Here is a 13,529-nt window from a genome sequence, read left to right as displayed (position 1 = left end):
TGGGGTTTATGATTCTGGGTGTTTGGGAATGATTCCTCTAGCTGCTCAGCACACTGCCCAGCATGACATTCTTCATTTCAGTGACTTCTTCACAGCCTGTGCCGTTTGGATTCTTCCCACCAACACCAGCTTTTCTGAAATGCATAGATGGGAACTCTCCCTGCAATATATCCCATGGGAACATTGGGCAAATGAAAGTATTGTGTGTTGATCGTATCATTGGTTTAATAATGGAGGGACAGATATTCTTGATTGTGACAGAAGGAGTCATCAATCTCGAGTCAGCTTCAGACTGGTATAGCAACTTGATGAAGTAATTTCTGAAACCCAGTGCTTCATAATGTCTCATATATCAGACAACTTTATGCATACATCTTAGTATGTTTTAATTATTATTTGGTTCTCCAGGATGTCCGTAAGTCCTGCCAAAGTCATTATCAGTGCAGCAATTAATACTCAATATATAAATCTTTGGTGAAATCCAATGATGAGTAGCCAGCTCCAGGTAGTGTGACATGAGATTGTTCATAATCCACTGCTTGTAAAGGCATTCTGAACTCTAGTTGGCAGAATCAGGCGAGTTGCTGGGAGCACCACCTATCCTGAGTTAACACACCCCATAACCTCTTTGATTCAATAATGACAATATCTTCTGTGGCAGGATCAGTATCATTATCCAGACAAGCTAAAAGATCTCTCCCCCTCCAGGGAATGGTTGATATGACCAAAAACGTCCAGGACAATGATGGAGGTGGCAAGCCAGCTGAATGAGGGGAAGTGTAGGTGGGTGTCTCACCAATGCTTCCTCCACATGAAATGCATCTCGAGACCCAGTTGTGGCAGGGAGGTTGAAAGTGTCTCATCCATCTGCACCTCAAAAGCTGGCACAACATCCTTAGCATCAAATGCATGGATGATAGAAACAGGGGAACAAAGTGCTATCGTGTACCTCTGCAGCATCTTCTTGTAGGACTGCATCATGATGGGAAGATGTCTGGAGTGGCTCCAGGCTGGAGCCAATACTGGAGGAGGCCAAGCTGTTGCCAGTTTACTGGATAGTAGGCAAGGGCAGAGCTGATTTGTGCATCAGACTAGGCATGTGCCATATACTTCTATGTCAAACATCATGTGGACCTGAATGGCTGTGACAACTCTCAGAATGCATTCTGGGACCTAATCATATGTGTGGGCCCAGACATAGTGCCCACTGCATATTGGGTATGGCTGCTGGACATCATATGTTGTTGTGCTAGCTGCAGGAGGTCCAGTAGTATGTGCTGCCAGTGGCTATGAAGGATAGGAGCTGATGATTGGCCCTGGACTGGGGTTTTATTGTATGCTGATAAAAAAGGCATTTAGTGCCTCTTCCTTACTGGTAGTAATGACAGCGTTGCTCATTTGCATTTTGAATGTGTGCATTAAATGCTCAGCTTTGCCATTAAAAGCAGGATAAAGAGTAGCAGAAATCATTTGTTGGATGCCATTGTTTCTGCAAACAACCAAATAGACCAAACTTGTGGTCCACTGTCTGAGACCAAGGTGTGAGGAGCTACCTCTATGGATAAGATATTTCTTAGAGGATGAATATTTGTGGTTGATGCAGTAGTTATTGAGAAAGCTATGGTCTATAGGGAAATTTAAAGAATACATTTTTGATCACTAGCCACATACCATCAAGGGACCAGTGTGGGTGATCTGGATGTGCTGTCATAGTTGCTGTGACGTCAGGTGGGGTGAAAACAGGTAGCACAGCCACAGACAGCAAGTTGTGTGTGCCGAGACATGCCTGGCAAGTAGAAGTGCCACACACCAAGTGCCTTGGTGTACATCATTCACAAGCTGTTTGATGTGGAGTGGGGTCACATAGGAAAGGAGATTCAACATTTGTCCTATGCAGGTGAACAGACAAGGATATCACCAACAGCTTGTAGATGACGTAGCGACTGCAAGGTTTGAAGTTCGGGAGCAATTTTAGTGCATAGATTTTCAGGTAAGCCCTAGGTGATGAAATAGAGGACTTGTTTGAGTGTTGGGTCCTGTACCATGGCTTTAGTTCCCTCTTGTGCAGTGGTGATGAGGAATCTATCAAGAACATCTAGTAGCTCTCTGTTGATGGCAAAAGAAATTGGATCCTGCTGACTGAAGTGAGCTTGGGAACCATGGGGAGAAGGGAGGATACATCCACATTGACATGCTGAGAGGTGGTTAGTATTGGAACTTTAGGATCGCTGAGCTGTTTTCTCCAGTATAAGACAGAAGACAGTGAAGACTGAAGAGGGTGGCAGGTAATCAGGTGAAATTTCATTCATTACAGGGAATTATGAAATATTTTGATGTGAAAAATGGTTCACAGTGCTGCTTTTTCTATTTGGCTATAGCTGAGTTGAGTCGAATGTAATGTTTTTAGGTATAAACAGTGGAATTTTCTGTGACATCAGGATTCTTGTGCAATAAAACTGTACCAATGCCAGGTTGCAGGGAGCATCAGTCACAAGGGCCAATTGTTTACTGGGGCTGAAGGTGGGTAGGCAAAGGACACGTTGAAGGCCATGCTTTAAGTGCTCAAAAGCCCATTGGCAAACAGTAGTCCATTGAAATTTAGCACTTTTGTCAGAAGGTTGAGAAATTTGAATATATCTGATACCTGAGGGATAAATTTCCCATAGTAATTGGCTTTTCCCAGGAAGGACTGTAATACTTTAAAGATAGTCATTGGGGGAAGTCTGATGGTGGCTTTGACATTTTTATTCAGTGGGCATAAGCCATCCACATTAAGGATGTGTACCATGTAGTCAGCCTCTGGTTTAAGGAGTTCATATTTCTTTAAGTTGTAATAGAAGCCATTGCATTGTAAGGTGCCATTGTGTTGTAAGATTTTGAAAAGAAGGCAAAGATTGTGTAGATGTGATTATCTCATTTTGCTAGTAACGAGGATGAGATCCAGGTTGTTAGTGCAGCACAGGACAGTGGGTAAACTGTTAATAGGTAATGGTGAATAACTGCAGGGGCACTATTCGTGCCAAAAGGGAGGCAATTGTAGTGATAGAGGATGACCCTGAACTGCTAGGAGCTTCATCCAATGGTAGCTATAGATACCACTCTGCTAATATCAGTTTTGCAAAAATATTTTGCTACTACTCATGCCTTCAAATGCATCCAAAACTCTGTCTGGCAGAAAGGTTATATTCAACATATTCTGGGATGCTAGAAGTCTCTTATCCATACATTTTATACAATGTGGAATGACAATCAATTCTGCAGCTTGCTGGTTAAAAGCTGTGTAAAGGCATTAGTGGTGTTTCTGTACAACAATGCTCAGATACACTCTGCAAATCAAACACAAAGTTTTACATCATTCAGGACTTTCTTTAATATCAGCCCCACAGCATAGACTTGGTCATGTGTGATTTTCACCACTTCAAGCACAAAAAGTGGCTTGACTCCCAACATTATTACTCCAACTAAGGAATCCAAGATTGCTGTCATGGACTAGCTGCAGTTCTTTTATACAGACAGAAGTTTTTAACACATTAACAGCTATAAATGTTTAAATATGAATGATGATTAGGTAGAGAAGTAAGACAATGGACAGTGCAACCATTTTTCTAATAATTTGGCTTTAACTATTCCAGTAATTTATTTGTAGCCTAACAGAGGTTATTTTCCAGCTAGCCCTGTATTTAGGAGGTGATTACAGGTTCCTAATGTGAAATAATTTTGATGAAGGTAAGCACTAAAAATATGGCAGTCAGATGCTTTTATAGACCACCTTCTTGAGGAGCTATAGTGAAGATACATTTCAAAGAAAATGTGCAGAATATCCCAGATAAATCTTCTGACCATGTGATTGTGATTTTAATAGGGGAAGATTTCAATTTGTCACCTAAAGAACAGATGAGTAATAGCAGAATGATTAAAAAAGTTGTCAGGGACAGGAATTCATCAGAGATTGCTCTGAACATCTTTTCTGAAAATTTTCTTGAGTAGTTAGTTACACAACCATCAGGTAGAGCAACTTCTTATATCTATTAGAACTAGTAGATCAAACTGTCCTTAATGGAAAATAAATAAAAGCACAACTCACCAAATACACTGGGGGATAGTAGATGTACTGATAATGGTTTCATCATCATCATCCGCCAACAGATAGTGTAGTGGCATAGCTACCAGAGTGTCATCTGTGTCTACTCTTTAATAAGGAATGCTCACAGCTAGAAGGCTCAGTGTGGCGCAAATGCATGGAGCAAGCAGGCAACCATGCCATGGAGACACACTTGTGCTTCCTACAGCCACTGAGAGAGTTTGAAAGAGGGCAAATTGTGGCCTTCTGGGTGGTGTGAAGGTTTTTTCGGAGCATTGCCTTACAATTTGGATGTGCTGCATCAGTTGTGTAATGATGCTGGTATCTGTGGTCACATGAACATTTTGTGACCTGTAGATGAGGTTCTCAAGGTGCATGCAGCACAGATGCTCACCAGGATCATTGTATTGTAAGGGCAGCAGTGGAAGATCTTAAGGTATCACAGGGCAGATACACTATGTGATCAATAGTATCTGGACACCTGGCTGAAAATGACTTACAAGTTCCTGGTGCCCTCCATCGGTAATGCTGGAATTCAATTTGGTGTTGGCACCTTGATCACAGCTTCCTCTTTTGCAGGCATATGTTCAATCATATGCTGCGAGTTTTCTTGGGGAATGGCAGCCCATTCTTCACAGAGTGCTGCACCAAGGAGAGGAAACTATGTTGGTCGGTGACATGTGGCACGAAATCAGCATTGTGTTCTGTAGGATTCAAGTCAGGGCTTTGGGCAGGCCAGTCCATTACAAGGATGTTATTGTCATGTAACCACTTCACCACAGGCCATCATTATGAACAGGTGCTCGATCATGTTGAAAGATGCTGTCGCCATCCCCGAATTGCTCTTCAAGAGTGGGAAGCAAGAAGATGGTTAAAACATCAATGTCAGCCTATGTTGTGGTAGTGCCACATGAAATAGCGAGGGGTGCAAGCCCCCTCGATGAAAAACACGACCACATCAAACCACCACTGTCTCCGGATTTTAATGTCTGCACTATGTAAACTGGGAGATGACATTCACTGGGCATTCTGCATACCCACACGTTGCCATCAGATTGCCACATTGTGTACCATGATTCGTCACTCCATATAACAGTTTTCCACTGTTCAATCGTCCAATGTTTACACTCCTACAACCAAGAGAGGCGTCGTTTGGCATTTACCGGTGTGATGTGTGGTTTATGAGCAGTCGCTCGACCATGAAATCCAAGTTTTCTCACCTCCTGCCTAACTGTCATAGTACTTGCAGTGGATCCTGATGCAGTTTGGAATCCTGTGTGATGGACTGGATATATGTCTGCCTATTACACGTTATGACCATCTTCAACTGTGAGCAGTCTCTTTCAGTCAACAGACAAGATCGGCCTGTACGCTTTTGTGCCGTACATGTCCCTTCATGTTTCAACTTCACTATCACACAGGAAACAGTGGACCTAGTGATGTTTAGGAGTGTGGAAATCTTGTGTACAGACATATGTTGCAAGTGACACCCAATCACCTGACCACATTAAAGTCCATGAGTTCTGCGGAGTGCCCCATTCTGCTCTCTCACGATGTCTAATGACTACTGAGGTCGCTCATATGAAGTAACTTTAAGTAGATGGCAGCACAATGCACCTAACATGAACAATGTATGTTTTTAGGAGTGTCAGGATACTTTTGATCACATAGTGTAAGAGGGCTTGTGAGCCCAGATGTGTGAAAATGAAGAGCTGTGAACCATTATTAAGAGTAGGACTAAGGGCACCCCCATAGCATCAATGTGCATGGCTTGATTGGTGTCTTCAGAGGATCACTTGGAAGATGAAATGACATGCCGTGTTTTTCAACGATGAAATCAAGCTCTGCCTTGTTGCAAATGGTGGTCATTTGCATGTATGATGTAGGCCTGGTGAGCACTGCCTCATCGACTGCATTCATTAAAGACACACTGGCCCCTCCCAGGGCCTTATGGTCTGGGGTGTGATAAGGTGTGATAAGTTACAACTCTCATTCACCTTTGGTGTTTATGGAGGGGATACCAACCAGTGCTTGACATGTGCAGAATGTTGTTAAACATGTTCTTGTGCAGTTCTGGCAGCAGGAAGGTGATGTGTTATTCCAACAGGATAATGCTTGCCACACAGTCTGTGAAACTTAATGTGCTCTGCAAGATGTGCAGCAACTTGCCTGGCCAACACAATCTTTGGAACCGTCTCCAATCAAGCACATGTGATGGGACGAGAAGTAACTCAGCTATTCATCAACCAAATTACACAGAACAATATGAACAGGTTGAGCAGGTGTTCTGTAATGTCTTCCAGGACAGCATTCACAATCTGTACAATCAACTGGATGCCAGAGACAGCGCCTGCATTGCTGCATGTGGATGCTACATTTCATGCTAATATGGGTGCTTCAGCGTGGATGGATACCTGGTAACTCAGAATTGCTTGTGCTATTGAACTGTAAATGTAATCTTTCATGTTCTCTACATGCGTCTTTGCAACAACATATCTTGACTAAACTGAAAACCTCTCAAGAGTGTACTTATTTCATTTTTCCTTTTTTTTTTTTTCAGGCAGTGTTATTGAATTGCTGAGATGTTGAAAGGTGCAGATGATTGGAGGGGGAGATAGAACAGAGGAAGAGGGAGACTACAGAGAAGAGAATGGGAGTGCAGGATGGATGAAGTTAGGGCCATAGGGCAGTGTTTGAGGCAGGTGTGAGGCACATGCTAGTGGAGAATAAGGCCTGGAGGATTATGGGCAACTCCCATCTATGCCAGTCAAAGAAAATGGTGTCTTGGAAATGGATTCAGATGCAGTGAGCATTGAAGCAACCATTGAAATAAAATATGTTGTTCCCAGCAACATGTTCTTCCACTGAGTTGTCAGCTCTGCTCTTGGCCATAATCTGACAGTGGCTATGAAGCCACTACAGTGTAATGAGCAAAGCATCACACATCATTGCACATGCACAATGCTTGAGTGACTTTTTGGGTGGAAAATTATTAAAATGCTGGTACTGTTGATAGTTAGTGGGACTGATATGAGTGGAGGTCTGGATGGAGCCATTAGGGAGGTGGAGGACAATGTCCAGGAGGGTGGCACATTGGCTTATGAGGACCAGATGAAGCAGGTGGTTGAGAAGGTGTTGAGACTCTGAAGATACAGGTCATGAAGATACCATCAATCAAATCTGAAAAAGACAATGGGTTTGGGGTTTTGAGTAGTTAGAAAGATTTTCTTTAGGTTGGTGTAGAAGGTTACCTTGTGGCTGGCCATGGCCATACTGAAGATTTTGTATATCTTCCCCTCAAAGGAGAAAAACTTACGTGGAAGAAGGGTAGTTTGTTAGATATATAATGAGCGAGGTGGTGAATTTGTAGTTGAAAGGATTTTGGGAGAGGTAGTGTTCAACAGAGGCAAGACCATGGCATGGCGGATGTTGGTCTGTAGGGAGTTGGTGTCAACAGTGACAAACAGGGATCCAGATGTTTATGAGGTGAGACCTAGTGAAAGAAGTGGTTCACATTTTTTATATGAGCATTCAGGCTGCGGTTTATTAGTAGGAGGTAGTCAATGAGAGCTTCTTTCAGTATGAACACAGTAACCAGCTACAATGGTGTGTTCATTGTTAGGGTTATAGATTTAGGCAAGACAGTAGGAGCTTGGTATGTGGAGGTAGCTGGAGTTAGGAGGGAGATGGATTTGGGGGAGAGATTCTGTACGAGCCTAAAAATTTGAGTTGAGAGTGAAGGTTATTCTGGACTTCTGCAATGAGATCACCATGGCAAATCTTTTATGTGGAAGAGTAATAAAAGATATAGAAGAACAAATCAAATATCCTGTGTACTATGCAGTTAAAGAGTTGAAGACATGAATTTAAACACAGAAAATTCGGTTTATTTATTTATTTATTATCATCCCAATGATCACATTTGTGATATAGGATTTGTCAGGGTACATTTTAACAACTATATAATATCTTTACAAAATTGTTATCTGTGCAGAATTCATATGAATCTGTCTTATGTTCAATACAATGTACAACTAATAAGTGTTTTTATAACATAATTTCTTATGTGCTTGACAGACATATTAACTGATGTAATTTCATTTGTCACATTAACTTAAACATATATTCTTATACAGTTGCGCAAAGATATTCACTTATGCTGTAATAACATTTGTCAAGCATGTGGTTCTTTATAACAGTTTTAAATTTATCCTCATTTTCCAGCTCTTTGATATGTTTTGGTAGCACATCCAATTTAGTGATTATTTCTTTTGTGTATTCCAGTACACTTGTTTTGGTACTTCTCCCAGCTTGAAATCCACGCTGATTACTGTTTATCTGATTGTGGATATTAAGATAATGTGTGACTCTATATTTCATTAGTATCTCTAAAACCTTAGAGAAAGTTGGGAGAAGTGAGACAGGTCTGTAGTTTTCTATTTTAAGCTTATCACCCTTTTTCAACAGGGGAACTATTTTAGCAAGCAGGAATCATTAATTATACTACTGTGCCAAGAATAATAATGATGATGTATAGAAACTTGGCTTAGATAGATACAAATAATGTAGATTTTCATTTCTAAATTTTTCTTGTACTTCATTTCAAGGTGTGATAGAATATAACATGAGCCATATCACAGGAGATACTTCTGAGGTGTTGGAAGTAATATGAGTATTTTAATCATTTTCACCATAATAACAATAAAAGGGTATTTGAACCATCTAGTAGCAGTCTATCATAGGCTGCTAACACAACAACGGGTTCCAAGTGATTGGAAAATGGTGTACATCATTCCCATTTTATTAAGTATCCACATAATTATAGGTCTGTATTGTTGTAAAATTATGTAACATAACTGATACCAGAGTATGATGACCTTCTTGGTAAATGGAAACCACCTCTACAATATAGGAAACAACTCAGATTCTGCAAAGAGCAATATTATGAAACTCAACTCACTCTGTCCATCCATGAGATCCAGAGGACAATACAGAATAGCATCCAATTTAATGCTATGGCTTCCAGAAAAGAGTCAGTAGAATTCTGCAATATGCCAAGAGATCAAAATATGATATTACAGAATACTGGATAGCACTGCTATTAGATTCAAGACTTTCTAGCAGACAGATCTCTAGACATTTTCTTCTATATGGTAAAATCAGCAGAGGAAAAAGTAACTCGAGGACTACTGTAAGAGAGTGTTATATTGTCCTTACCGTTCATAATAGATATAAATTATCAGAGTAGTTCAGGAGTCTATAAGATCATTTGCAGGAGATATTTTAGTTTTTAAGGGAGTTGCAACGCCAGAAAATTTTACCAAAAAGCAGGAAAATCAGCTGTGGATTGAGTTGTTTGGTGCAGGGACTGGCAGTTGACCATCGAAATAAGTACAGTAAGCAACACAGCCCATTTGTAATTGTATCAAAATGAAATTTCAGTTTATTTGAATTTGACATTTATCTACATATTGGTATTTACTCTCTGTCAAGATTTTTAAATCCTGTTGAACAAAAATGAAAGCAGTTTACACAGAAAAATCTTATGGTTTTTCTTTTTGTCATTGATTTACCATATTGAACTCGGGACACTCTCCATATTTGTAAATCATCTTGACCTAATATAATTTATGTTATCTTACCACAGTTATACTAACCTTATTTGTTGAGACTTCACCTGTTTCTTCATCAACAGTGAATTTAGTTCCCTTTTGATTAGGTTGTTGGACAATGGAATATTTCACCTGTCCATTAACTCCCTTATCTTCATCTGTTGCGTGTACCTGTACAAAAATTTCTCTAATAATCCTCACATTTAGAAACTGGCAATACAATACCAAAGGAAACAAGATGATACTTATCTTAAGAAAATGTTATGAAAAGTTCTGCAGCAGGCATAAACAGTAGATCAATACTCTCATTTTTAAATAAGGGGGAAGATGAGGTAATCTGCTCAGGTTCCAACAAGGCACATATCTAGCACTTAGTACTCTGCTCTATCTTATATAAATAACACTTTATCTTTATGACCAAAGTTTTAACTTTGCTTAGAAAATTAAGCTACTGTCTAAATGTGAACCTGCATCTGAAACTAATCACAGTAATTTAAACAGTATTGTCATGAGGTGTTTGGTCAGTTGTAGCATATTTTTTCTTTGGTGTGTTACTAAACAGCCACACAGTTCTCTATATGTTATTGATAAAATAATTAATAGATTGTAAATAATTTCCAAAATGTTTAAGAAACCACTTATCAGTAACACACATTGGTATTTGTTCAGACAGTTGTTGTCAGGAGCATTATAAATGTCATAACCATACAAATCTTCATCTATTCCAGACATGGCCCACCTCTGGAATAACAGTAATCTGTATCTAAGCTATGAAGGTATGTCTTCACTGACATTCCTTCACCACATGATTAGATACTTACTCTCCTGAAGTTGATGGACATCTGCACAAGTTCTTCCCAATTCCTTTTTTATAACTGGCTTCAGAGACACTGAACCTTGTGGTTATGTTGCTACCATTATTAGTTCATATGCAGAATACAACTTCTATGTTTTCCACTACATCTGCAGACATGAAGTTTGCAATGGCAAACAGTCCATCTAGATTAACTGCTGGTCTTGCCAAGATGGGTTCTATCTGCCAGATCTTGTCTGTAAACTGATCTTTCATGCCATATATCACCATGCTCATAACTGTTGATTCCCACATGTTAAACAGCCACAAAGGCACATTCATCTTCCCAACCAGATTAGGGTCTTCCATAATTTCTCTGAATAACTTAAGGGAAATGATAATACCATTCCTTTGAAGAGGATGCATCCTATTTCCTTCCTCACTCTTCTCCAGTCTGAGCTTGCACTCCATCAGTAATGAGCTCATAATCAATGGGACATTAAAACTAATCTTCCTTTTCTGCTCTCCAAATTCTTTCATGTATCTGTCTCCCAAACCAATGAATTTCTCTGCCACCCACAAAGCATACAAGCACTGATTAGAGTAAAAGCTACCATAAAATGCATAAATTGTAAGAAAGGATGTATAATCTTAATCATTAATATCAAAATTAGTCCTGAGGAGTTAAGTATTCTTTTCTGCCAGTTAATGGTGAATCCTGACACTATAATAAATTCCACTCATAGTAGTGCTCTAGCTTTACATATTTTCTTATTCATGGTGTCTGCATTAAATATAACCATGCCAAATTGAGTAAAAATGCATAAGATTGCAGTAACACAAATAATGGATCCTACATGAAGATATTTTGGAGAGAAAGTTCCTTTTCTAGTTAGGTAAGAGGCAGGTGGAGGACAAGAGAACATGCTGAGGCTAATGTTAATAGGAAATATTGACCACTGAAAAACATATATATGAGACAGGGGAAATACCCTCAGACTTCAAGAAGAATGTAATAATAACCAGAGTGTAACAGTAAGCAGATAGTGAGAGGTCTGAATACTAGTGAACTATCTGCTAATAAGTCATTGCTGTAAAAATACTGAAATGAATTATTTACAGAAGAACAGAAAAACTGGTAGAGTTCAGTCTCGTGGAAGATCGATTTGGATTCTGGTGAAATGTAGGAATACCAAGGGCAATATTTCCCATATGACTTCCCTAAAAGACAGATTGAAGAAAGGCAAGCCTACATTCTCAGCATTTGTAGATTTAGTTTTTATTTTTTATTTTTTTATTTTTATTTTTTTTTTATAGCCAGAATAAGAGTGAGTGAAAGACTATACATGCGCTGAAACCAGGCTTCGGTTACAAGTATCAAAGGGCATGACAGAGAAGCAGTGGTTGAAGAAGCAATGAGACATAGTTGTAGCCTATCCCCAATGTTAATCAACATGCATACTGAGCAGACTGCGAAGGAAGTCAAGGAGAAATTCAGGAATATAATTAGTATTCAGGGAGAAGAAGTAAAAACTTCTAGGTGTGCTGGTGATATTGTAATTCTGTCAAAGAGAGCAAAGGATTTGGAAGAATTGTTTAACAGAATGGATAGTATCTTGAAAGCGAGATACAAAATAAACATCAATAAAAGCAAAGCAAAGGTAATGGATTGTAGTAAGATTAAATGCGGTGAAGCTGAGAGATTTAGATTAGGAAACAATACTTTAAAACTAGCAGACAAGTTTTGCTAAGGGCAGTACAATAAATGGTGGTAGCTGAAGTAGAGATGATGTAAAATGTAGACTGGCAATAACAAGAAAAACATTTCTGAAAAAGTGGAATTTATTACCATCTAATATCAGTTTAAATATTAGGAAGTCTTTTCTGAAGGTATTTGTCTGGACTGCAGCCTTGGATGGAAGTGAAACAAGAACAGAATAAAAGCTTTTGAAATGTGGTACTGCAGAAGAATGCTGGAGGTTATATAGATAGATTTCATAACTGATATGGTGCTACTGAATCTATTTGGGTAGAAAAGAAATTTAGGGATCAGTTGCTAGGACACATTCCAAGGCATCAAGAAATTGCCAGTTGGTACTGGAGGGCAGGGGGTGTGCGTGTTAGGGTGCAGGGGGGGGGGGAGAAGGGGGGGCAGGTTATATAAATTGTAGAGGGAGACTAAGGTTGGAATACAGTACTCAGATCCAAATGGATGTAGGTTGCAGTAGTTCTGAAGTGATGAGGAGGCTTGTAGAAAACAGACTAGCAAGGAGAAGAGCTGCAGCATGTCAGACTCTGAATTAAAGACTACAACAACAAAAGCCACTATCACTGTTCACCAGACTTTCTGTGTGAAGAGAAGAAACTTTTGGCAATCCTGCCATTTCTATCGTTTAAAGTCTGTATTGACAACAGGGAAATGTATCAATGTCATCTCAACCATCACTTCACTGCTTATGAGGTAACTGACTCATATCTCAAAATATAATTTTTTTTTCTTTTGAGGGCTTCACATAGTGTGTTTATGTTGCTGTACAAGCTGTCCCCCATGAGGAATCTAGACATTTTGTCTTTTGCTGTTCTTGCTGCTGTTGTTGTTCAGTGGTCTTCAGGCCAAACACTGGTTTGATGCAGCTCTCGATGCTACTCAGTCCTGTTTAAGGCTCTTTATCTCTGAAAACTGCTGCAACATACTTCCTTCTGAATCTGCTTACTGTATTCATCTCTTGGTCTCCCTCAATGACTTTCACTCCCCACACTTCTGTCGAATACTAAATTGTTGACTTCAATGTCCTAGAATGTGTTCCATCAACCAGACCCTTCTTTTAGTTGAGTTGTGCCACAGATTCCTCTTTTCCCCAACTCTGCTTAGTACCACCTCAGAAGCTGACCAATCTACTCATCTGCTCCTAAGAATTCTTCTGTAGCACCACATTTCAAAGGCTTCTATTATATTGTTATCATCCATCTTTCACTTCCATATATAGCTTAACTCAATAAAAATACCTTAGAAAAGTCATCCTAACACTTAAATCTCTTCTTC

At 39.6% G+C, this 13,529-nt stretch overlaps 1 protein-coding gene across 1 annotated transcript in view; it reads right to left on the bottom strand.

Annotated features, from left to right (window-relative positions):
- LOC126273385 (neural-cadherin-like) overlaps positions 1-13,529 on the bottom strand; it is an 872,522-nt gene that overhangs the window by 680,446 nt on the left and 178,547 nt on the right. Inside the window, exon 7 of the mRNA XM_049976938.1 lies at positions 9,739-9,864. Within this exon, the coding sequence (XP_049832895.1) occupies positions 9,739-9,864 (126 nt within the window). The remainder of the gene's footprint in view (positions 1-9,738; positions 9,865-13,529) is intronic.

The sequence above is a fragment of the Schistocerca gregaria genome, chromosome 5 (assembly GCF_023897955.1).
Source record: "Schistocerca gregaria isolate iqSchGreg1 chromosome 5, iqSchGreg1.2, whole genome shotgun sequence".
Classification (NCBI taxonomy): Eukaryota; Metazoa; Arthropoda; class Insecta; order Orthoptera; family Acrididae; genus Schistocerca; species Schistocerca gregaria.
Note: the sequence above shows the minus strand (reverse complement) of the source record. Positions and strands in the feature narration are given on the sequence as shown.